The sequence below is a fragment of the Eublepharis macularius genome, chromosome 8 (assembly GCF_028583425.1).
Source record: "Eublepharis macularius isolate TG4126 chromosome 8, MPM_Emac_v1.0, whole genome shotgun sequence".
Taxonomy (NCBI): Eukaryota; Metazoa; Chordata; class Lepidosauria; order Squamata; family Eublepharidae; genus Eublepharis; species Eublepharis macularius.
The window spans coordinates 24624348-24651146 of record NC_072797.1 but is presented as its reverse complement, the minus strand read 5'-3'; the positions used below and the strand labels follow the sequence as shown (position 1 = coordinate 24651146).

Here is a 26799-nt window from a genome sequence, read left to right as displayed (position 1 = left end):
GAGAATATATGTTGCCCAAGGTAGGCACCTATCCTAATCTTTAAGCCAGAGAAGCGGAAGGTGAGGCATAGAATAATGGAAGCTGATTTTTTGCAAACAGCACATCTTTCTGCCATTATGAAATTGCAAAGTATATGCGCATATAAAATCATTTGTAGCCTCTGCAGTAATTTCTGAATATGTAAAAGATGCAAACTAATTCATGCAATTACAATTACTTAATGAAGTTTTTTTTTTTAATTCCAGCAGCTCTCCTTTAGCTAAACAAACCGGGAAAGGTAAGTAGTCAAATTGAAATATTTTCCCACTTTGGTTCTATAGCAATTCTTGAGAGTATGAATGAGATCCTTCCATCATGAAATTTTCTACACTACAGAATCTCTATTCCTTCCCACTTCAATTCTGACCATCACTTGGATATCAAATAAAAGGATATTCCATAGGCAGGGAATTGTGAAGGAAAGGGGGCACCGTTGCCAGATTTGAGCTGCCTTGGGCAAAAAGCCCTCAGTGGATTCCTTCACGGTATGCACAACCTACTCATCTACCCCCTCTCTCTGGACCCAATCCCTAGTGCCACCCAAAAAGAAGAGGTGGTATCTAACTTATTCTTTTATGGCTCATTCACTCAAGGAGGGCAGACAACCAGGAAGCAATCTCAAAGAGGAGAGGACTCCAAGAGTTGGCCCTAGGTGTCCCCCTGTAGTGTAGGCCTTGGCAGGTGTCCTGCAGTAGCAACCCCCAATTCCAGGCCTGGGCATATAGAACCACCAGAAACCTAATTTTAGATTTAATAAGGAGATTGGTGTTATTGGAGCAAGGCACCTAGGAAAGAACATCCGAAGAAGCAAAATAGTATTGCAAGCCAAGACACTGGAATAGCTGGGGGGGGCGATCACTGTACTAGTTGTTACCCCAGCTATTCAGATAACCTCCATTGTAGTGTATTCACCAGTGTGGATTAGTGGATAGAGTGTCAGACTAAGATCTGAGAGACCCAGGTTCAAGTCTCCACTCTACCATGGAAGACCTTGGGCCAGTCGCGTACTGTCAGTCTAACCTAACTCTCAGGGTTGTTGTGAGGATAAAAAGGAGAGGAGAACAATATAAGCTTCTTTGAGTCCCTGTTGAGGAGAAATAAAGGGTATACATGAAGTAAATAAATACATATTACGAGCAGTAAAGTTGTCTCCATAAATATTTAGGCAGTAGAAGTGATTTCCCATAAGTAGTCCAAAAGCATAGTGAAAGGGAAATTGCTTTCAAAGTATTTTGCCTTATGTGCAAATATTGCCTTGTGAATGTTAAAAGAAAGAATCCAAAGAGCTGTACAGTGCTCTGTGAAGAATGTCTTTAATATTGCATAGCCGTGTCATTCTTTGCTGTCACTGCACCCTTTGGAAAGCCATCACTTCTAAGAATCTCTGTCTTGCAGCATCTGTTCATTCATCACACCACACAAAGAACCGAGTGAACTTTAAGTCTCATATACAAGAAACCATAATGCTTTATTGATGACACAGCTGCCTTGCCTTCTTGGAACCGTTCCTTAGCAACCTCTCATTGAAAGACTTTTAGACTCCAGCAATGAGCTTATTGACAACTACTAATACTTTTTTGTAGACTCGTAGGCCGCAGTCCTCCGAAGCATTATGCACATATTAGCACACTGAAATTGATACACTGGTGATACAATGTGGTTCCAAACTGGAGACACTAAAGCCTACTTTGCAAAAAAAAAAAAAAAGATGAACCTGGGCTGATTTTACTATGTTTATTCCTGTAGATGGCTCAAAAACATTAAAAGCATCAGAAAAATATACCTGTTTATAACAGTCACCATATGCCACAGCGTGAGAACCATCTCCTATAAAAGGTTGCCCAGTATACATTGATAGGATTTCCAGGTCCTTCAACCCCCTGGGTGGGAGGTTGGAGGCCTGGCACCTACCTTTTGTTTTCCCTCTCGCATGTGTGTGGAGCGCATGCATGCTCGTAGCCTACCTGATAACATCACTTCCAAGAAGTGATGTCATCATGCAGGCCACGTACTGCTCTGGGAGCGCTCTTGCCTCTGCATCAAATCAGGCTGCTGTGGAGCACAGGAGTGCTGCTATGCTCCGCAGCGGGAGTGTGTCATGCCACCCAGGAGCAGGCCTTGAAGGCACATCTCCCCCCTGCCAGCCAGGTAAGCTGGAGCCGGGGGGGTGGAGGGTGGGAACGGGGAATCCCCCGCCCCCAGCAGGGGACTAGTAACCCTAACATTGACTATATATTTATTTAAAACATGTCTATGCCACCTTTCCCCTAAATAGAGTCCCCAAGGCACCAAACATCAAAACATTGAAACACTTCAATGTTAAAATATCAAGACATTAAAACAGAATTTAAAATATGTGTCATGTGTATAAAGTATTGAAGAAATTCAATAAAACCTATCAACACACAGCCCTCAAGGACAGCCCTACATACAGTGTATTGTAGTAAACTAATCTAGATGTTAGCAGAGAGTATGCACCACAGTGGCCAGATCTTTCCAGTGAAGCCAGTGCCAACTAACACATGGAATTCGTTGCCACAGGAGGTGGTGGCAGCTACAAGCATTGCCAGCTTCAAGAGGGGAATGGACAAATATATGGAGCAGACGTCCATCAGTGGCTATTAGCCACAGGAGATAGATGGTATTCTCTTTGTGGGGAGGTGGTGCTCTGTTGTCTTGGTGCTGGAAGGAAGGCAGTGGGAGGGCTTCTGGTGTCCTGGCCTCACTGACAGTCCTTTAGATGGCACTGGATTTCTAGCCACTGTGTGTGACAGAATGTTGGACTGGATGGGCCACTGGCCTGATCCAACATGGCTTTGCTTATGTTCTTATGTTCTTATGTTCTTAACTACCTTGGCAACTACTGCCAGCAGCACCCCCAAGCTATGAACCTATTCCTTCAGCGGGAGTGCAACTGCATCCAGAGCAGAAGACATCCTGTTTCCTGAGTCAGACCTTCCCCACATCTCCATTTTGTCAGGATGAAGTTTCAGTTTGTTAGTTCTCATCCATTCCAAAACTGCCTCTAGGCACCTGCTTATAGTTTCCATGGCCCCCCAAAGATCTGCTGGAAACATGAGACAGAGCTGAGTATCATCTGCATAGTGGTGGCAACTCAGGCCACATCTCTGGATGACCACCCCCAGTGGCTGTACGTAGATGTTAAAAAGCATGAGGGATGAGATGGAACCTTATAGGACCCTATAGGCCACAGGCTAAGGTGCCAAGCAGCAATCCCCCAGGACCACCTTCTGAAATCTGTCTTCAAGTTCCAACCCAAAAGGTGGTCAGAAGGATACCATAATCAATAGATATTAACTTCCATATTTTTTTAAAAAATCTGTTTTAGATTCTGGAGATAGTGATGTCTATGATGATGTAGAGCCATCTGATTTCCCTCCGCCTCCAAAAATACTCAAGTGAGTGAACATACATAGTAATCCATGCAAAGGTCCTTTTTTTGCTATACGATTGCTCTTAGAACTGCTACTCAATCAGCTATTAAGAGTTGCTGCTAAGCCTCCTAACAATTCTGAAGGAGTAAATCAGTTCACGAAGCACGCATTAAGGATCTCCATTTCAGATAATAGCAATCATACATAGCATTTATAGTGTAGTTTAGTTTCAAAGTACTTTCCATCATATAACAATCCTATCATTATTTCTCCCCATAGTTCAGTGGCTGACCACTAGTGGCTTGCCTCAGGTTGAGTAAGCTTATGATTGAAGGGAGAAGTGAAGTAGGAACTTCCACTCTTATTGCTCACACTTTTAGTCATACATGTGCTTAAACTTTGTCTTTTGGGGTTTGGAGGCCAAAGGTTGATGCCTTGCTTTCGTGAGAAAATATTTTGTGTGGATGACAGTTCATTGCTCAAAACTTTAGACCAAATAAATTAAAAACCTAAGGGAACTATAGCCAGTGGTCTATCTAGTCCGGCATCTTGATTCACACAGCAGCCAACCAGTTGCCTTGAACAGCCAAAAGAACAGGTCATAGAGACCAAGAGCTGCTAGTATTCAGAGGTTGACTGCCTCTGGATATAGAGCTTCTCTTTAGTCATTATGGCTAGTGGCCATTGATGATCCTTCATGAATATTTCTAATCCTTTTTTAAAATGGGAAACTGTGAGTGATTCCACACACGTTGGATAATGCACTTCCAATCCTCTTTATAGATCATTTGGAACGAATCTTTTTGTGTGCGGAACAAAAAAATCCACCTCAAACAATTGATAAAGTGCATTGAAAGTGCATTATCCAACGTGTGTGGAATCAGCCTGTAAATGCTGCATGCTCCAACATGTGCATGTCACATGTTAGATTTCAGCCCCTGTTTTGCAGAAGCATGTACAAAAAATACATCTGACTCTAACTGACGTAATTGGTTTTCATTGCTTTTGTTAAGGAGCTGGTGTGGTGTAGTGGCTAAGAGAATGAGTTGTGAGTAGAGATGGGCACGAACCGAAATATGAACCAAAATTCAGCATGAACCAGGCCGGTTCGTGGTTCGCGAACCAGCGGTTCATCAGAGCCCATTTCTGATGAACCACCATGAACTTTAGGCTGGTTCGTTTGGTTCATTTTTTGGATTGTCACTGCAGACAGCCTGGTGCTGATCAATCAGTTTCCTAGGCAACAGGAGATGGACTTCCTGCAGACCTTCTGCTGACCCAGAAGTTGCCTTCTACTGGCCCGGGCCGGAAGTGACCTTCTGCTGGGCCAGAAGTGGTGATTTGCTGGCCCAGAAGTCACATTTTCATGAACCAAAATGAACCAATTCATGAACCGGGGCAGGTTTGTGAAAGTTCGTGGTTCATGAAATGTGACGAACCATGAACCGCATGGTTCGTTTTTTTCCAGTTCGTGCCCATCTCTAGTTGTGAGCCACATGTTCCTGTTCAGATCTAAGCTCTACCAGGAATGGTCTTCAACAAACCTTTCTCTCAGCCCACCCACCCCACTATATGGGGATATTGCTGGTCTACTTTACCAGGTTGTTTGTAAGGGTTAGAACACATTCATGTGTGAAGCAGGTGAATGAGTCCACTAATGGACTAGTATGTGCAACAGTGTCCAATAATTGACTGTTGACTCTCCTAACTAAAATGACTTACGATAAACCGGAAGTGGGAAGACCACATGCATACAGATTTGTAAAGAATTAGATTTTACTTATAGAGCTATGGAATATGAAATTTTATGGTTCTGTGATTTTGGACACTCTCCTTTAATTGAAAAATATTTTTTTTAAATGCTACATATTATTATTTCGTTTGTAAATCTAGCCAAATTGGCCCCCTACTACTACAGTAGAATTATTTAGGAGCTCTCTAGATTGCTTCTTGCACTGGGTTTAAATTTGCTAAAGCATAAAAAAAGAGTGCTTATCCTGCTTCGCTGCATGTTCCCATACGCACTGATGTCACAGTAAGTGGGCCCCAGAGGGTAGACCTGGCCTCTAGGTGGTACTTTGCTGTTCCTCGCAGGGCCTAGGCAGGTAGATCTAGACTCTGGATGGTAGAGCTGGCTACCAGGTCAGACTTGGATGTTAACCAATTTACCCCACCTGGTCTGTGTAATGTACATTAACTCTTTGAAATTCTGATGTCACAAGTGGTCTGATGTCACAGCAAGTGGCCCAGCTTGTTGTCATATTTGCTCATTCTGTTTGTTCCATCCCTTCCTTGCTTCCCTCACTTGCAGAGCACAGTTGAAAGCTTCTAAGTTTAAAAAGCTTGGAATCAACACAGTCCACGGAATCCAATGTGCCTGAATGCAGAGTCCTGGCCAGAGGGGTGGTGGAGAGTGCCCTCAAGTCATAGCTGACTTATGTCGACCCCCCCCCCCGGTGGGGTTTTTATGGCAAGAGACTAACAGAGGTGGTTTGCCATTGCCTGCCTCTGCAAACATGGTCCTTGTTGGAGATCTCCCATCTAATTACTAACCAAGGCCAGCCCTGCTTAGCTTCTGAGATCTGATGAGATCAGGCTCACCTGGGTTATCCAGGACAGGGCCCTGGGCCAGAGTGGAGCTTGGTTTAATCCTAGTTTAGCATCCTAATTTGGGAAAGGAGAATTCTCACTGATCTGAATCCTATGGATTCTTTTGGATCAAAGCTTCCCAAACCTGGAATCTCTCAACCACTTTATGTTTGTCAGGGGAGAGGGAAAAGATTGGGGCAACAAGTTGTGTTCATTCCCATCACACAAAAAAATCTGTTGGTCATGATGACTCATGATATCTGAATGAAGCCCAAAACACCAGTGGCCTGTTCACTATGGAGAACAGAGTGCAATGGAAGTATCCTCTTTCCTGTGGTTTCTCTGCTCTAAATTCCCCCTCCCTTAAAAAAAAATAAGAACCATGTTAAAGCTTATTAAATGCCTGTGAATGTGTAGCTAGTCCCAGATTCAGCCAGGCAATGTTTATACCCTAAGCAGGCCTACTCAAAATTAAGTTTCATTTTTGTCAATGGGGCTTACTCCCAGGAAAATGTTTTCTGGGAGAAAGCCCCACTGAATAGACCTGAGTAAGATTCGGAGTAGAACTGCTTGAGATGGAACTGTAATAACCCAGTCCTGTGCATATTTACTTGGAAGTGTATCCCACAGTATTCCGTGGGGCTTACTCCCTAATGGATTATAGCTAAAGATCCACAAACGTCTTTCACATCTCTCTGAAAATCTATCAAGTCTATATACAGATAATCTTGGGATTGTTTGTTTTTCATCCTGATGTTTTAGCCAAGGGATAAATACAAAGCCCCTGAGCTTTGGGAAAAACAAATCAGAGGAGCGAGATTCACAGAAAGTTAAGAAGATGGAGAAAGAAGAGAAAGAATTCCGAAAGAAATTTAAAGTGAGTACTAATTGACCAGTTGCCCAGTTGTCGCTATCATTCATAACTTCTTTTTTAACTATCGTCTTTCATTATTAAAAGGAAAAAAATTCAATGATGAAGAATTTTCAACAGTCCAAATGACAGCAAATGCCCCTGGATTTTAATAAGCTATGGTGAGGTTGACCATCTTCTATCTTGTTTAGCCAGCTTTTAAAAATTAGAGCCCCTGTGATCCACAATATGTTTTAAGTTGACAAAGCAAGTGTACATATTCAAGATATCTTAATCCATGTATTAGTTAAGTGTGAGACAGTGTGATGTAGTGGTTAGGGTGCTGGCCTAGAAGCTGGGAGATCCAGGTTCAAATCCCTACTCTGCCATGGAAGTTTGCTGGTTAACCTTGGGCTAGTCACCCACACTTAACCTAATCTACCTCGCAAGGTTGTTGTGAGAATAAAATGCAAGAAAAATCAATGTTAGCTGTTGTAGGTCTACACTGGGGAGAAGAGTGGGGCATATATGAAGTAAGGAAATACTTAGATGAGCCAAGTTTGTATTCTTCCTTAAGAATATCATAAGTGGCATTCAGGACCGGACCCGGGTCCACTTTGTCTGGCATTCTTTAGAGAAACGTAAAAAAACACTCAGTATTCACTAGCAGTTCTCCCCTGCTAAATGGCAATCTACCTTCTCTCCTCACCTTGTGCAAAAATAGATTGAAAACGGACCAAAACTGACCTAATTCTTATTCCACACTGAAATTTCCTTGATGAATTGAATAGTCACTGAAGGGTTTTTTTAAATGTGCAAGTTAAATAATTCTTTCCCTTTCAAGCCATCAAATTCTTTCCCCAGGGTTTATACATGTGAGGCCTAACACCTATTCTGACCTACTCCCCAGCCTCTTGGGTAGTAAGATGTTGTTCAGACCACTCAGTGCAATATTGTTCCCTGGACCTCGTATTCTTTCCTCCAAAAGTTAAGAAGGTAAAAGAAAAAGAGGTCATCTTCTGTTCCCTGGACATTCCTTAGAATTCCTCCTCTGTTGCATTCCAAACCAGCAATCTTTTACAGGGCAATCCTAACACCCCAGGCAGTGCCGTCGCTCGTGCGCCGGTGTAAATGGGGCGGTGCTGGACAGCACCCTAATGACTTTCGCAGGATAGTCCTGCCAGCACCCAAGCATGGCAAGGCGAAATGCAGCGGCCCCTAGGAGGTCCCGCCCACTGTTCTCCTGACAACCCTGCTCACACCAGCTGGTGGCCACACCCCTCCCCTCACATTCAGGCAAGGGAACAGCGGCAGCGCAGCCAATGGGGAGGCTGCGATCGCTGCCGCCGCTGCCGCCATCGCCGCCAATAGGCCCCTGTCAGAGGGCAGGCATCCCTGTCAGGGAGGGGGGCAGAGGTGACAGTGAAGGTCCAGATCGAACACCCCCCTCGCCCATCCAGCCCCCATTTCTGATGAGGGCCAGGCCAGTAGCAGCGGCTCGGTGCACCTGCATATACCCACTTCCACTGCCACCACCAAAAGAAAAAGGTTCCCCCCCCCGAAAAGTAGGGCCAGACAGTAGGGAGCTGATATCTGTAGCCTGGAGAGCAGTTGTAATTCCGGGAGACCTCCAGCTACCACCTGGAGGCTGGCAACCCTATTGTAAGCACATTGGCTCAAAGCCAAGCTACAAGTGACGCCTGACACAGGTTGGACACTTGTCAGCTACCCTCAAGTTTTGATGGGAAATGTAGGCATCCTGGTCTTGCAGCTGTAATGGAGAGCCAAGCTGTAAAACCAGGACACCTACATTTCCCATCAAAACTTGAGGTAAACTGTCAAGTGTCCAACCTGTGTAAGGCATCTCTTGTAGCTTGGCTCTTAGTTTCCATGACTGAGAATGTTCCAGAAAGGAAAGCATACAGTTAACATGCTCACCAGGATCACATGTGGCCAGCGGGCGGGGTTGGCATGTTATCTTCCATAATGCTCAATTCTGGGAGCAGAGACAGCGTGCCCGTTCCCACTTCCAAACTACGTGTATTGTCTTCTCCTTAGATGTCTTACTACACATGTAGAATGTGTTGGATCTGTATCTGTCTTCAAGTGAGGACACATTAGTTTATTGCTACCACCCTTGCCTCCCTTTCCTCATTCTGTTCAGCCTCCCCCAAATATTGTGGGGAAAGGACTTGTTATTCTTTCAGATGAACCATAGCAGAGCATTAAACAGTCTGTGCCTGCTGAGTCACAGTTCTGAAAATGCTGCAAAGCTGCCCGAAAGCAGCTTGCCGAAACTGCAGCAAGACGCAGCAGTTTTTACTTCCCCTGGGGAAACAAATGTGAGAATGAAACACTTCCCCTTTTTGCATGCCATCAATCAAGCTTATGTTCTGAGTCTGACTACAAGAGAAAGTTATTTGGTTTTCTCCGGAGAGAGAGTTTGAGGACTTGATCTAACAGAAGGGGGGAAATTCTTATTAAGACTCGCTACAGAAATGCAGAATGATAATTTCCTGCAGGCAAAATGACGGGCAAATCTTTCAGACAGCATAGCCTGAGACATTGTTCCTTTTCTAAAGCTAGCCAGCGGGTATCACTGTTGGACATGGATTTAAGCCTGCATCTCCCATCTTCAGAACTTAAAGTCTTGTTTGCAATACAACTGCATGCATTCAGATTCCAAATACGTAACAACAGAGGATAAGAAAGAGAAAGCAAAGATAACTGGGGTGCTGATGGTATCTATCGACTAAATATTCCAGACAAGACTTTATAGATTTGGATTGCCAGCTGGCCAGGGAAAACACAGACTCATCTGCTTCTATGTCTTTAACAGGGGTTTGATATGTAGAAATCAGCAGGTGAAGTTTTCCATGACACAGATATTACCACCTGGTAATTGCCGTGCATCCTACTTCTACTAAAGGGATAGCTACAGAGGCAGGCCCTGTGTGCTTGCTCCTGCTCTCTCTTTGTGGGTTGAATCCAGATGAAACGGGCAATGTCAGCCAATTCTGTCTTCAAGTTGCATATCCCCCTCATGGCATTCCTCAAAGTCTTCTATCCCCTAGGAACAGCATTTTGTGGAGACCAGTGGGCTGCACTGGATAGGGAAAAGCAGGAAATTTCCATTATGCCTCCAGAAAATTTAGTCTCTGGATTCAGGCTGATGTGTGTTGTTTCCTTCTTGGATACTTTGTCTGAAGATCCAGAGGAGTTAGCCGTGTTAATCTGTAGTAGCAAAATAGTAAAGAGTCCAGTAAGACCTTTAAGACTAACCAACTTTATTGTAGCATAAGCTTTTGAGAGCCACAGTTCTCTTCATCAGGTTCATCTGACAAAGAGAGCTGTGGCTCTCGAAAGCTTATGCTACAATAAAGTTGGTTAGTCTTAAAGGTGCTACTGGACTCTTTACTATTTTGTCTGAAGATATCTTCTGTGTAGCCAGGAGTACTGAAAAAGAAGATTCCAAACTGTGGGGAGAGAGACCCCAAGCTGGCAACTTTGTGTACATAAGTTGCTCCCACACTGCACAAATGTTTGCTAATCAGCCAGTGTTACTCCATTTATTTAAAAATACATGCCACACTTTCAATCAATAGATCCCTGAGATGTCTCACAAGAGCCACAGTCCAGTATAATAAAATAAAAATCCAAATAAAATTCATTTGAAAATATACTTTAAAAACCTGAACAGCATTTAAAGCATGCAGTAGTGTTAATAAAAATCGTAAAAAAACAAGGTGCATATTGTAAAACAGGTAAAACAAGGCAGCACTAAATTTCTGTTCTTTGCAGTCTTTAATATAAATTCATCAGCCTTACAGATATATACCTCATGCATCTGATGATGCAAACCCTCATTGACAAAAGTTTACGCTGGAATAGATTTTGTTAGTTTCTAAAGTTCTACGGGATCCCAGGTTTATTTATTAACACTGCTGCCCATCAGGTATTATTGTATCCTACTCATAATACCAAACTAAATGGAAGATTAGATACATGGCAGGCACCCTCAAACATCTTGCCTATCTTTTAAAAGATCAAGATGGGTAGCTATGTCCATCTGTCTGTAGCAGTAGAAAACAGCATGAGTCCAGTAGCACCTATAAGACTAACAAAATTGTGGTAGGGTAGGAGCTTTCATGAGTCACAGCTCACTTCTGAAGATCTGAAGAAGTGAGCTGTGACTCACAAAAGCTCATATCCTACTACAAGTTTTGTTAGACTTATAGGTGCTACTGGACTTTTGCTCTTTTTTATCATTTAAAAGTAATTTTTTTAAAAATATATGTTATGTTAACTGTACTCTGTGCTTGTGTGCATCACATTGAACTATATTGAATCTATCCAGTATGCACACAGCAGTCTCAAACCATCCGTAGCAGGAGAACCAGGGCTGAGCCAAAGATTTTTGCTGGCTTGGTCTGCTCCATGCCCCCCTCTTCTGTTCTTTAAGCAGCGCTGCAAAGATGCAGCCAAAGTATCTTGGGCTCATTTTTTAAAACAAAGAAAAAAAAGAAAAATCTAATTTTTTTTATTATTTATGCTGCTGCTTTAAGCCTTCATTTTTTTTTAACCACATTGGGTAAAAAACTAGGTGCAAGAAACAGAAAATCTGTTCCTATTCACAGACAGCAGCAGTCATGTATCCTATAGAGTTTCGCAGTTTGCATTAGCAGCCAGGAAGATCGGATCCAAAGCTTCTCTGAATGGGGTGTCCTTATGACCAGTATGATTCCTTGTACAGTTTATTTTAATTTTTCTAACCATGATGCTTGATGTAACTGTTTTTAGATGAAGCATGTTTTTCTTATCTTGTGATGGCCTATGGCTAATGACAATAAATCTGCTTCTATACTGGGTGCCAATAGGAGCATCTTGGACTGTCATTAATAAATAATATTGCAATCAAGGTTTTTTTTTTTAATTTCCCCCCACAGTTTGAAGGTGACATTCGAGTCCTGTACACAACCACCATCATGCAAGCACCTACTCCAAAGAAAAAAGCTTCCAAAGACTTACTTGTGAAACCAGGAGACTCCGTTGAGGTTATAAAAAACGTAGACGATAGTAAAGTCCTGTGTAGGAATGAAGAAGGGAAATGTAAGTAAAAGATGCGGGAACTGCCTTCTCCTTTAAAAAAAAAGCGGAGAATTCAGAGAATCTGTTATACCTACTGTTACAGTGGTGTATCAGTGGAAAGGAGCAAGAGTCCAGTCACACCTATAAGACTAACAGAATTAGTGGAAGAGTATGAGCTTTCGTGAGCCACAGCTCACTTCTTCAAATACTTCAGAATGGTGTATTAATATATAGAATGATATTATAATGCTTTTTTAAAAAAGCCTTCCTGGTGGCTGGGGGAGGAAATGGTTGCTGTGGGGACAGTGTCCAGGAAAATGGCTGCCGTGGGGGTTGAAAAAAATGTGAATCTTCCCACCTACATAACAGCCATTCAGACTTTACCGTAATCTTTCCTGAAGCTTCAGAGCAAAGCCGGTTTGATAGAGATCGGGAAAAAGGCAGGTGCCTGAAAGCATTACAGTGATTTGGGGAAACAGGAAAAAAACCCACTCCCCATAACACTGAACCCGGAGTATATAACCTGTGTGGAAAATGCCTCAATCAATGAAAAACGTGCTGCCCTCTACCCCAGCTCCATTTCCCAGGATCCAAAAGGAGAGTGGAGTGAGCTTGCTTCACTTACCCAGCAGTCCTTGCAGTACACAAGCCACAACAAGCAATATACAAGCCAGCATGAGTGTTAAGAGTGTTGGTCTAGGATCTGGGAGACCCAAGTTCAAATCCCCTCTCTATCATAGAAGCTCGTTGAGTGACATACACACTCTCAGATTAACCTCCCTCACAAGGTGGTGGTTGTGAAGATAAAATGGAGGAGATGAGAATGATGTAAGCTGCTTTGGGTCCCCACTGGGGAGACAGGTGGGATGTATGAACCTTCAACCCACAGTCTGCTCATCATTAATAATAATAATAACATTCGATTTAGATACCGCCCTTCAGAACAACTTAATGCCCACTCAGAGCAGTTTACAAAGTATGCTATTTTTATCCCCACAACAATCACCCTGTGAGGAGAGTGGGGCTGAGAGAGCTCCAGAGAGCTGTGACTCGCCCAAGGTCACCCAGCTGGCTTCAAGTGGAGGAGTGGGGAATCAAACCCGGCTCTCCAGATTAGAGTCCTGTGATCTTAACCACTACACCAAACTGGCTCTCAGTAAGCATTTTGCTAGTTAGTTTTCTCTAGACACCAACTTAGGGCTGCCAGGTCGCCTGGTCGGGCCAGGGGATCCCCCACTCCCACCCTCTGCCTCCCACCACCACTCACCTGGCTTGAGGGGGGGAGGCAGAGAAACAGGCCTCCTAGGTGCAGTCCTGAGAGTGACATCATTGTGCCATCCCAAGAGTGCTCCCACGCTTTGCAACGGGCCAATTTGGGCCCCAAACGGGCTGAATCGGGCCCATTTGAGCCCAAATCAGCCTGCTGTGAAGCACACACATACTCCCAGGCTGCACAATGACATCACTTCCCAGAAGAAGCAAAGAAATGGTAAGGGGATCTGGCAACCCTACCCAGCTGCTAGTGACATACTAACTAACAGGGCTGAATTAGGGATTAATCCTGTTTTAGCAGTTCTTGGAATCAATTAAAAGTTACCAAAGAGATACTCTATAGTCTTCAATTATTTAGTTTCTGTGCTGAATAATTTTAGACTAAAGGCATTTATTCATAAGTAAAATTTTTGTTGCCCCTTTCTGCCCTGCCCAATGGCAGCTTGAGCTTTTAGAGTGACCGGAATGTGGAGCACAGTTGGTGACCTTTCACTTTATTTCTTCACAAAACTCTTAGGAAATGGAAGCAAACAGGATTCCCTGGGGCAGAGAGAGGAGTAGATGTTCTGTCATTGCTGTGTTTAGCCTTGGGGCTAAAAGCCTTGAATAGTAGACAGATTCCAGAGGGATTCCAGAGGGATCCCATTCAATCTGCCGCAGCCAAAATGACAGAGTCTTCTAGCACCATAAAGAAAAACAAAAATATTTTGGGGTAAACTTTTGTGAACCACGGCCTTACTTCATCACATGCAAGGTAGCATGTGTCTACATATTTGGGAGAAGTCACTTCCCCTAGTCTTTTTGTCCAAAGTTCTATCCGATCCCTGTTTCTTGACTTCACTTCCTCTGATAGAGAAACTACACGTTATACAAAAATGAGCGCCATGAAATTTCAGCATTTTAAAGGCAAAAGAAATGAAAAGCGGTCTTGGGTGGCTGTGATTGGGAGAGGAGAAACAGGAGGTACAGGGAGAATTTAAGGGGTGGGGAATGGTGCATCAGTACATTGACATCATTTCTGGTGAAGTCTAGTTCTTTTGATGGAAACCAGAAGTGACATCACAGGACATTCTAGGATTTGTAAAACTTTTTAAAATTCCCCAATGCTTCGCTCCCCATTTCCCCCAATGGTGCTTCAGGCGCCAGTGTGCAAAAACTCAAGTTGTTGGGATGTCTCCTGCTATAGCTATAGCGAGAGACCTGGCAACCCTAAGGGCAGGGCTTTTTTTCAGCAGGAACGCGGTGGAACGGAGTTCCAGAACCACTTGAAAATGGTCACATGGCTGGTGGCCCTGCCCCCTGATCTCCAGACAGAGGGGAGTTGAGATTGCCCTCCGTGCCACTCTCAACTGGCAATCTCAACTCCCCTCTGTCTGGAGATCAGGGGGCGGGGCCACCAGCCCTGTGACCATTTTCTCTGAGGGCAACCCACTGAGTTCCACCACCTCTTTTCCCAGAAAAAAAGCCCTGCCTAAGGGGGAATCCTAAATGCTTTCCATCTGGGTGGGGGGGGGAGGCTGAGAATCCCAAGAGGACAACAAAAATATTAGCGGTGTGCGTACGTGCGTGTGTGTGTAATATCTCTAGTATATGCTTTTCCTCCAAGAATTTGTATATCTTAATCCTCAGATGATAAGTTTATTTTAACTGCATTTTGTGGTGCTTTTCTTTTTCAAGCACTATCTCCAGAACCTTGTAAAATCCTTTTTGACATGAATTTTCTTTTGTTTTGTTAATAATTCCTAGGAAACCAGCAAAACTACAAATATATTCCTCTTGACAGTCAAAATATTTAGTTTCTCTGAAGACCACACCAGTTTGAAATGTATTATTAGCTTGGATTTTTACAAGAAAGATCCTCATATTTGTTGTACATGTTCATCCTTTTTGCTGGGCGCTACCCCTCTTTTTTGCTCTCCTGAAGCAGATTTACTACACCCACACCCTCATGGAAAACTATTTGAATTTCCCCCCTAAGACATTCTTTGCATTCCTCTGATAGCGAAACTAGTGACCGAAGCTGTTGCTTGTCCATCTACGAAAGAAAGGAGCCAACTCCACCCTCCCTTTCGAAGGCCCGAACATCTGTCTTGGCAACTTCTGCAGAAATGGTTTGCAGCTGAAGCCATTCATTATTCATCATTTTCAGTCCCACCCTTTCCCAAAGGTTCAGCACGAGTTACAGCATTTTAAAAACCGGCAAACGACCCCTGTAACCAACCCCTGACCAGCCTTAGCCCAGTCTAGGAAAAGCCAAGGAATAGAGTTGCCAATTATTTCTACTAATACATTTTTTTACAGCACCCTATGCATCCCATGATCATTTTAAGGGACTTATTTTGGTCTTTCTATTCTGCATCCTCTGAAGATGTGATTTCAAAAAGGTCCAGAGGAGCTTTAAACCTTCTTCCCCCTGTGTCTCCCCCCGCCCACACACTGAAATCACCAATTTCAAGCAGTTTTTTTCTCCCTATGAAAAATAAAAAATACAGATACCCAGGTATTTTCTCCATCGGGGACAGAAGCAGCATGGAGATGGCTAGGGGGGGGGGATACTGAGATGGGTTAAAAACCTTCTTGCACCTATCTCACCCTGAGAATAACCTCCTCAGAATATGCATCTTTAAAAGGAAAAAAATTAATGGCCATAGAATTCTGCCCTAATACACAATAATCAGGCAGGTGAAAAAATTCTAACAGCATCTCTATTGTGTTGTGAGAACTGCAGAAGCAAACAGATGCTTCTGTGCTTAACGAGGAGTAATTTACTTACAAAATACTATTTGGGAGGGCTGGGATAAAAATTAAGCTCGCTAAACTCAATATTACATCCCAATGTAAAATCTTGGACCAATCAACTACTCCACCATAAGTGGTTACAGTGCCAGAGTGGGTTCAAATCTTCTTCTGCCATGAATGTCTCAGGATGACTGTAGACCTATCATTCTGTCTCAATCTCACCTACTTCACAGGGTTGTTAAGAAGACACAAGGGGAGATTATTATATGCAGGGCTTTTTTCCAGCTGGAACGCAGTGGAACGGAGTTCCGGAACCTCTTGAAAATGGTCACATGGCTGGTGGCCCCGCCCCCTGATCTCCAGACAGAGGAGAGTTTAGATTGGGCGTGGAGGGCAATCTAAACTCTCCTCTGTCTGGAGATCAGGGGGCAGGGCAACCAGCCATGTGGCCATTTTCTCCGAGGGCAACCCACTGAGTTCCACCACCTCTTTTCCCAGAAAAAAAGCCCTGATCATATGTGATACCCAAAGTGCTTTGGATGAAGAGATAAAAATAGACCTCCATGTATATGGTTTCAGGTCTCCATTAATCTAGTGCAGAGAATACGGGGCTGGGAAGCCTTAGCCATAAAAATCTCAACATTGTCTGGTAGATTTAGCTGTTTGTGTACAAATGGTATTGCAACAACTACTTTATTTCAAACAAACTTTTAATATGGGTTGTGTTTAAGGGAATAGTCAACTTAGGAGACAAAAATTCTCTTTAAACAACATGATGTTGAGTGGCCCTGGCATTGAAAATCAATACTTTGCTCTAACAGACTTGCTAATGGCAAAGATTATCTTTGTGCGAGACAGGAAAGGGGAATAGAATCACTAGATATGAGCTCATTTCCCCAGGGGAGTTGTAGTAAAGTTGCGGTATTGTCCCTCATTTAAGGGGAAGCCTTCCTGCCTTAAAATGAATTACAGGAACTCAGGTTTCAAAGGCCACCAAGGGAGTTGTATGATCAGTTTCAGAATGTTTGCCTTGCAGTTTTTAAAATGCCACTACAAGGAAGGAAAGTGCTATTCATTATTCTTTTATTCAGGAGGGAAACTGAGTCACAAAGGCAAAATGCACAACCCAATAACAGCCAATTTAAAATTAAGTTTGTGTATTCTGATGAGTCTGGGCTATGAAATGTTGCCAAAGAGGCAAGAGCCTTTTGAGAATGTGAACAGCAAAATCAAATTTTATTTGTGCACAAAAGTAATGATGATACTAGCACTGTGCACATGCTGTTACAGTGACTGTGCATACATCCTGCATGTACATACATACATTTGTCAGACAATGGCAACATATGTTTAATTTAAAATGGGGACCAGACCAGATTTTGGATAAATGTACAGTTTCAATCACACATTCAGCTGTATGTGTGCTGAATGCAACATGAAAAGGATGCAATACTTGGATAAATAAAACCAAGTGTGCACTGTACACAGATTGAATGTACGTTTCCTGTAACATGTAATGTCACTACACTGAAATTCCATTCCACCTGAGGCAGAGAATACAGCCTTGATATAGGAAGTTAACATGTTTACTGGTTTACACAAAAAAGATCTCAGAAGATAAGCCTTGTAGTGCTAAAGCAGCAAGGCCCAGAAAGTTCTAAAAAATTTAAAAATACAGGAAAAAATACCAAACCAGCACAACAACAAATATTTACTTAGTTTTTATTGAAATGCAAGAAAGAGGGTTTCCAGGACGTATGAGCTGGGTATAAATTACTCATTCTTGCCATTTATTTGCTTCATTTTTAACCTGCCTTTCTCAATGAGACTCAAATCAGATTACAAAATATCAAAGAGAAAAAAATCAACCCAGCAGTCCAATAAACAATGCAAATATGCAATAGAACACCGTTTGCAGAATTAGAAAGCACTACAAACAGAAAACAGTCCAGAGGCATGACATACCATCCATAAACAATGCAAAAAATGGATTACAAAGGTAGAAGGCAATGCAGTAAAAACAAGATGGTAATGTAATAAATTGCAATAGACTGCAGTCCTTATAAAAGCAACATTTACAGAATGTTGCTGTAATGATTCCAGTTTGTCCTGAACATTCTTCTGCTACAGCAAATTTTCTTTGTAGTGTTCAGTTTTCTTTGTAGTGTTGCAAAACAAGTGAAAGAAATTGGTTAGGATGTTGTGAACAGTGAGCATTTTTATGTTCATCACTTTTTGTTTGTTTCAAAAGTCTGCGTGAATATACCATGTTCCATCATAGCACATTTTTGAAAATCCTGTAATAAAATGGTACAGATACTGAGAGGGGCCTGGACCAGTGAAAGCTGTGAAACCAATTTTCACACACTACTCACTTTCGTTGTAGGCCTTATCTCCTTATTTAAAAAATCCTTATTTTCACAGTGATAAAATACTGTGCTTTGAATGCTGAGAAAATGCATTTTCTCAACAAAATATGAACTGACTGAGATGAGGACATTGAATTTTCTGTGAACAACTAAAAAACAAATTTTAATTTTGCAATACAATGAGTAACCTGAAACAAGCATGATAAAAACTGTGTACACATTTTAAGCTTCAGTGTACAATATTCATAACAGAAAGTGTACCCCAGAGTGCAATATATGATCCCATTCAGATTGCTGCTCAAAGTGTAAAATGTGATTGAGGTACACAAGTATAAAATAATTACTTTGCTAAATGTTTGCATCACCCTCCTAAAGCCAATCAAATTCAGCTGTTCATCTCTGGCCAAACCTTTGTGCCAAACAATATGAACACTGTCTGCTGAAGGGAGAGTTCAGACATGCTTGTTTACCATGTCGTCAATTAATGACTTACACCTGTGAAGCAGCTTTTGCAGAGTTAACAGTGGCACATATTGTACTTTCATGGTCGTATAATGCCTTTATATGGAGGAAGTTCACATGTAAAACTGAGTGCAAGCCTCTATCTACTCTCCTTAAGATTTCACTGCAAGTGACGAAACACTGATAAGTGTGAATGTATGAATTAGACATTTATCTGATCCTTACACTTATCCATAAAATGTAGAAATAAATTTCCTAGTACATGGGGATCAGGCATTAACTAATTTTTACTCAATTTACAGGGAAGAGTTACATCCTTCTAAGGCCACTGACTTCAACGACTTAGAAGGGTGTTACTTGGATTGTGTGCATAAAGAATTGTGCATGCTTTGCATGGACCTACATTCATGGTCTTGAACTTTGCCAAATTCCAACAAATGTCATAGGGTCAGGAATCAAATTGCATCCAAATGTGTCATTTGGGGATTGTATGATACGTTCCTTCTTTCTTTCTCATGGTTTTTCTAAGCTGAGAAGAGATATAGCAACTTAAGCTGAATATAAATATGTACATATTTAATTTTACAGATGGCTACGTCCCGAAAAGCTGCTTAGTGGATGAGTAAGTGCTACTTTTTTAAACAAAATCTTAAAGCTTTATATTGCAGACCATTTCCAAGGCCTGTGAAACTGCAATTACTATTTTTAAGGTGTGGCCAACAAATAATTTCCCCCTCCCCCCAATAAAATACTTTTAAAACATCTGTTTCTTTTTAAAAAATCATGCAAACAGATGTATTTCTTCCAAGCCAAGTGTGTTTTTAAAAATCCCTTTTGACATAGAAATGGTTGACCACGGCTAGCCTTCATAGTCAGCATTCTTGGGCTTAATGTAATGGAAGTAATATGTCTGCCATTGAAATGCCCACTACTGTGGCAGGCCAGTTCCTGTCCAATGGAATTAGTGCAGGATAACGTCTCTGGTTTTTGCCCAGTCTCTTTTTTCTTCAAGTTTTATTTTTGGAAATATCATTTCAAATATTTGAACGGCTTCTAAACTGCATAAGTAGTAAAGAGTCCAGTAGCACCTTTAAGACTAACCAACTTTACTGTAGCATAAGCTTTCGAGAACCACAGCTCTCTTCGTCAGCATCTGACAAAGAGAGCTGTGGTTGTTGAAAGCTTATGCTAAAGTAAAGTTGGTTAGTCTTAAAGGTGTTATTGGACTCTTTACTATTTTGCTACTACAGAATAACACGGCTAACTCCTCTGGATCTAAACCACATAACTGTGCTTAAGTCTACAATCCTAATCTGGGAGTAAGACCCATTGAACTCGGAAATACTTTTTCCCGGTTAAACAAGCACAGAATAGTTCTTCACCCCATATTACCAACATTTGGAATCTACTTAGAATATATATAGGAAAATAACTAAAAGGGTTTTTTTTGTTTCTAAATTTTCAGTGATGAAGAAATTTACGATGATATTGGTGAAGGTAAGTTATGTATTTCAAAACAAATTATAATAATTCAACATGAAATAAACTGAAGCCCTTGCATATCTGTTTTTATTTACAATATGTAAGAAATTGTCAAAATACAATAATGATTTTTTTTTCTTTTTGCTCCTCTAGATTGCATATATGATAATGATTAACTGCAGTTTTCTTCCAACATGAATACCATCTTCTCTGAATATCCAGCAGGCTGGTGCCAGGGAGACCCTTTATTACTCACACTGGTAAATCCTGTTTCCAAACTACATGGCAGGTCTCCCAATGGAGGCATGAGCTGTGCCCCTGTTTTTCTTGATTGTGTCCAAGACACTGAACCATTTCCATATCCAGTTGATACAGAGTAGGAAACTGATAAATCAATGGGGTAATTATCGGGTTTTCTTTTTGCAAACTGTTTCTTTTACTAAGGGTGCACTGACAAACATTTCACATATGAAAAATCAAGGTTTTGGGGTATTTTTAATACTCCTGTTGTCAAATCAGAGGTCTGAGGCATAAGGCATGCAAACACAATCCCGCCCGTTTCACCTCTTTGTATCTGCTCGTTTATTCTTCTGTAGTGTGTCCTGGTTTCTGAAGGAGATGGTAACCATTTTTTTGTTTTGTAAACTTAATATTTGACGAGACAATGGATTCAGTTGTACTTTTTAACAGTGAAGGGTAAGCATTCCTGGGGTCAATTCACACAAAACAAGTTGGTCTGATATTGATACAAATTGTGTCTCTGTTAGTTCATTTCTATGGGCCTCTTCTGACCGAGCGGCAGATCTTACCTTGATCAGGAAACGTCCTCCTCTGAGCATGATCCGGAGGCCTGAAGACCTCCTCTCCCCACATCCAAAACTGCAAACTTCCCACTATGCTTCCCCCTAACCTAACCAAACATAACCACTGACAGTGCCAATGAGAAAAAACTGCTGCCAAGTGCTGTGGGAGCTCAAACCTCAAACCTGGGGCCAGCAGCGGCAGAGCCCCGCTCTGTTCCCCATCAGAGCCAGGGCCATGACTGGTTCAACCTACCCTAGAGAGTAGAGGAAGTACAGTTTGCCTTGAGGGATTCGATGAGAGCTGCAAAGATCAACTGACTGGAAGGTCCAGTAAGATCTAGCCTGGGCCGTTTCCACACATCTTCTCCCCCTCCCGAAAAATGGCGCAAAAATTACAGAACAATGCGCCTTCATGGCATGATTTCCCGATATGACTTTGCTTCATGGCGCAATGACATCAGAAAATGCACCATGAAGCAAATTCATGATGGAAAATTGCACTATGAAATTTTGCGCCATTTTTCTGGAGGGGACGGGAGAGACGTGTGGAAACAGCCCTGGATATATAAAGCTGGACTGTGCCCTTCAGCCTAAGCAATCGCTAAACTGTTAAGTCTTGATCTCTGGCTGTTTTCATTTGTCTGCTCTGGATCATGGTCTCAGGCCTAACCTTTACTTCACTTCTGCTTACCCTTGAACTTAATTTCTACAGAGCTGATCTTTGACCCAGCCTTGAAATTGTTTTTGTTGTGCTCTCAGACTAACTTAACACTTCTAGTCTTCCAAAGCCTCTACATGCCTCAGCAGGCAGCCACCTTGATTAAACAGCAGCAGTGTTGTAGGCCCCCCAAAACTGCTGGGAAATGTAGTTTCTAAGCAGGGCCGGTGTCAGCACATGGTGAAGTGGGGCAGCTGCCAAGGCCTGTGGCTTCTGGTGGGGCTCACTGCTGCTGACCCTCTACTCACGCATCTCCTCTGATGCATGCACTCACGCCCTTCCACTCCCTGCTCGTGAGTGATGTTTGACTTCTACTTCCAGCTGCACATGCTGCCTAGCACTGCTGGAGAAGGGCTTGGGAGCGGTGCACACAGCATCAGCATTCCTGGTGGCCATGGCAGTGGCACTTCTAGCTGCACCCATAACCCTGCACCAGTGGGGAATGGGCGTGCAGACAGTGTGGGCAGCTGTGATAGCAGGTGGTGGGCAAAGGAAGGATGCCACATACAGGTTATGTGGGTGGGAAGGCAAGAAGGAGGGCTAGTAGTGGGCATGGGGGTGCTGAGCACTTTCTGCCCAGGGACCCCAAAACCTGGGACTAGCCCTGTTTCTAGGGATGGAAGAATTGTCCCAGGCTTGGCGCAGATTGGGGGCAGATTGCCTGCCCCAATTTGTGGTTCCTCTAACCTTCTTATCTGATGATTCCTGTTGCTGCTGGCGTCTTAGCCCTCTCAGGTTATAGAGATCTCCCCATGTGCCCAGAATGTGAACAGCAGCATTCTAGGCTCTGGAGATGAAGGGCAGAGAGAAGATAATAATGATACCAACTAGCATAGTAGCCAGAGGGAAGGGGAGAGTTCATCTCTGCCTCAGAGGAAAATCCAAACTATAGAAGAATTTAGAGGGCCATAATAAGGTAAGCTTTACAAGTTGCTGAGATTTCTAGCGCAACCCATGGAATTACAAACTTCAGTAATATTGCTGGTAGTTTCCTAAAATATTTGAGGCTTAGGGGGGTGCCCTGGGGAATCTCTGTTCCTAGAGACCCTGATGTCTTTGATGCTGGTCTTGGCACTTGTAATGCTGCTACTGTCTAATGCAAGGCAGCAGCAGCAGCCCTTCTGATTACCACCACTACTGCCAGATTACATTTCAGCAGGAAAAGGAAGGGGCAGTTTTATCAAGGGAAGTTTAATGCTGGACTTAGAGCTGAGCCAACTACAAACAGAGCCCAAAGTTCATAGAAGTTTGGGCTCCGATCATAATTAGCATGAAAGTTTAGAACTGAGAAAGTTCATATTGAGTGATTCTGCACATGTTGGATAATGTACTTCCAATCCTCTTTATAGATCATTTGGAACGGATATTTTCATGAGCGGAATAAAAAATCCACCTCAAACGATTGATAAAGTGCATTGAAAGTACATTATCCAACGTGTGCGGAATCACTCATTCTGAACTTTCCCATTCCAAACTCTGGCTGTGTCATTACTTATTGTTGAGCAGTTTCAATTCAAACACATTCAACAACTTAAATGGGGTGGCATTTTGTTTGCAATATGTGCATGTAAGTTTACTAGATGTACACGTGTTGCATCTCTGTCTCTTTCATAGATTTAACTTATAGAAATAGGAAATGAAACTGGGAAAATGAGTAGCATTTTAAAAACCATTCCCAATATTCCGCCAAAGGCAAAATAAAAAGATTTTCCAGGAGCAGGTACCAAATAAAAATCACCCTCAATTAGGGTTGCCAGCTCCAAGTTGGAAAATTCCTGGAGAAACCTGGAGAAAGTGGGGTTTGGGGAGGGAAAGGACCTTGGCATGGCATAATTCCATAGAGTCCACCCCCAAAGTAGCCATTTTCTCCAGGTGAAATGATCTCTGTGGCCTGGAGACCAGTTGTAATTCCGGGAAATCTCCAGCCACTACCTGGAGGCTGGCAACCCTACCCCCGATACATAGGAATAAATTGGAGACCTCTCTGCTATGACCCACACACCATCTCTTTCCCTTTGATCTATCTCTTCCTTCCCAGTAAAACTAACAGCAAGCATTTTGAAGGGAATTGTTTACTATTAAAAATTTCAGATGTCCTTGGGAAGGTTAGCATGCGGTTATCCTGACTGAAGAAACTTTAAAATATTAAAACCCAACTTTCCACCTGCCTATCTCTGTTATAAGCTTTCATCAGTGCTAAAGACTGTCCTTGCATAAAATCATTGTGAATTTTTTTGGTACCGTGCAGGAAAGATTCCCATTAAATTATTCAACTGATAATACCAAGCTATTTGGGGTGACAATGAACACTCCATAATATATTTCAAATAACAAGGTTTCAAGAATAAATGGGCAGGTGCACATGTGTATACAACTCTGACAGTTAATCAACTATAGCGTGGATCGACTATTAAGGAGAGGCTGTAGCAGGGACAGAATAAATCCAACTTCCCTTCTCATCTGTCCAAATGGCTGATCAGCACAATCACTGATTTATTTGAGGAGGAGCCATAGTTCAGTGGAAGAGCATCTGCTTGGCATGTAGGAAGTCCCAGGTACAAACCACAGCATCTCCAGGATCCGATAGCAGATGATGTGAAGGACCGCTTCCTGAGATCCTGGAAAGTCACTGGCCATCAGAGCTGACAATACTGACCTTGGTGGACTAATGATTTGAATCAGTATAAAGCAGCTTCCAACCTATGTATTTTCATGCCCAGATTTCTATTTGTGCACATCTGTAGCTGCTGTACCTGATTTGGAACCACACACTCAGAACCTATTTGCAGGTATAATATTGCTCTGTCTAAGAGTACATGTGTAGAAGACCTTAGAAATTTTGTAGAAATTAAACAGTTCTATAATGGCAATCAGTTGATAAAAGCTTCTGTTCATTGTTTCTTGTCTTCTTAATTAAACCATCATGAATGTAATTTATGTATTGTAAAACGAGGTTTTTATTTCATACACTGTATTCTGAGATATTAGTTCACTGAAACCCTTGACTAAGCTATACAAAGTACATTTTTATTCAACAGAGTTGTCAGGAGATTATTTCTGTGTTTTTATTTTCTGTAGATTTCTTTCTCAGATGTGTTGTGATCCAGAAAACATTAAAGGTCTTATGGGTTTTATCAACTGTAGCAATCTGCTTATGGATTTCTTTGCCCCAGACATGTGCCCTTACCATGTTTAGCCTATTGCTTCTTCTAGAGAGCCAGTTTGGTGTAGTGGTTAAGAGCACGGGACTCTAATCTGGAGAACCGGGTTTGATTCCCCACTCCTCCACTTGAAGCCAGCTGACTGACCTTGGGTCAGTCACAGCTCTACGGAGCTCTCTCAGCCCCACCCACCTCACAGGGTGACTGTTGTGGGGATAATAATAACTGTTACCGGAACTGGTCTCCTTGCAATAAAATGATTTTGGGGGGAATAAGCAAGCAAGAAGAATGGCTATGCAAGAGGCCGGTAACCACAGGGATCTATCAGCAACTTCTATGGGGTCCCTTCCCTTTATAACAAACGAGGCTGGTGCTTAACATCAAACAACAATTTTTATTAAAGAACAAAGCTGCATGCACATACACTCAGAGTTACGGGGTGGGGTGGGGTAAAATAACACATACACACAGAGTCCTAGGAAGCTTAGCCAGAAATTGGGAATAGAGAGAGGGAGTAAGTATATCTACCTATCCTGATGTGTCAGTCCTTGGCAGCTCAATCCCAAAATCCCTTGCATACAAGCAAGTATGCAAGTGTCTTGGTTAAGGTAACTTTATTAAGGATCTATCAGTACAAGGTCTTTAAGACAGTCATTGGCAGAAGTGATCATTCAAACAGAGACTAACTAGATATAGGTAGATTTTCCCGCCCTGGGGTCCGTTGCATTCTGGCGTGAACATCCCAGAGCTATGTGAGAACTGATAAGAGCATTTTAGACACAGCACAGTGTTAGGTCATTTTTATCTGTGAGAATAGTTACATGTTTCATTACACATCTGGTTAAAAATGAAAGTACGTATTTATAACTGATAACCAAAGCCTCCTCCGTCCAATACAGTGCACATTAATAACTCAGTAGAAGTTGCAAACCAAAACAGCAGTAATTCAGTATAGCCAGCAAAACACATAGACATTAATGGCAGGGATGTATGCGTTCCTGACATCTGAAGAGGGGGTCCAGTCTGTGGAGGGAGAGCTCCAAACGTCCAGCATCCTCAGCCAAGGGAGCAAGAGGCTCAGGGCAAACCTCAAGGGAACAGTGCTTTGGATCCAAAGAGAGAGAAAGGCTTAGGGAAGTGACCCTAAGGGAGCAGCATCCTGGGAGCTTGCACAATTTGAATGAGGCCAAGGCTCTACCTTTATAGGTAAAATGTGCCCTGAGGTAGAAGAGCCCACCTAGCCGTTAGAACAAAGGCTCCAATGGTCAGTTCTGGGTTTGACAAAAGGGTTGATCACCTTGATTGGTAGCTGCCGGGGTGTGTGAAAGCAAATGCAGAACATGTTCTAGTACTGCACAAAAGGGATAGTTTGTTAGTGGATTCCACCAGAGCTAAGTGGATGGTTTTTAGGTGGGGACTGTACTTTCCCAGGGACAACTGTATAAATTTATGAATATCGATGTATTGTCGAAGGCTTTCACGGCCGGAGAACGATGGTTGTTGTGGGTTTTCTGGGCTGTATTGCCGTGGTCTTGGCATTGTAGTTCCTGACGTTTCGCCAGCAGCTGTGGCTGGCATCTTCAGAGGCGTAGCACCAAAAGACAGAGATCTCTCAGTTTCCACGCTGTGACACTGAGAGATCTCTGTCTTTTGGTGCTACACCTCTAAAGATGCCAGCCACAGCTGCTGGCGAAACATCAGGAACTACAATGCCAAGACCACGGCAATACAGCCCGGAAAACCCACAACAACCATTTATGAATATCATTTGATTAGCTCCTCAATCATGGACAGGAGATCTCATCACGGAAGAAGGGAAAGGAACGTGTTA

The 26799-nt window shown here is 42.6% G+C and overlaps 1 protein-coding gene across 5 annotated transcripts in view; it reads left to right on the top strand.

Annotated features, from left to right (window-relative positions):
- The window catches only part of FYB1 (FYN binding protein 1), a 74407-nt gene extending 49457 nt beyond the window's left edge, over positions 1–24950 (top strand). For 3 of the 5 annotated variants that reach the window (XM_054987102.1, XM_054987103.1, XM_054987100.1), the window contains 7 exons: positions 247–278; positions 3390–3459; positions 6787–6901; positions 11821–11983; positions 19393–19426; positions 20270–20301; positions 20440–24950. In XM_054987102.1, the coding sequence (XP_054843077.1) occupies positions 247–278; positions 3390–3459; positions 6787–6901; positions 11821–11983; positions 19393–19426; positions 20270–20301; positions 20440–20462 (469 nt within the window). In that variant the 3' untranslated portion in view covers positions 20463–24950. The remainder of the gene's footprint in view (positions 1–246; positions 279–3389; positions 3460–6786; positions 6902–11820; positions 11984–19392; positions 19427–20269; positions 20302–20439) is intronic. The other 2 variants (XM_054987104.1, XM_054987101.1) reach the window with 1 other exon arrangement.
- Positions 24951–26799: the final 1849 nt, after the last annotated feature.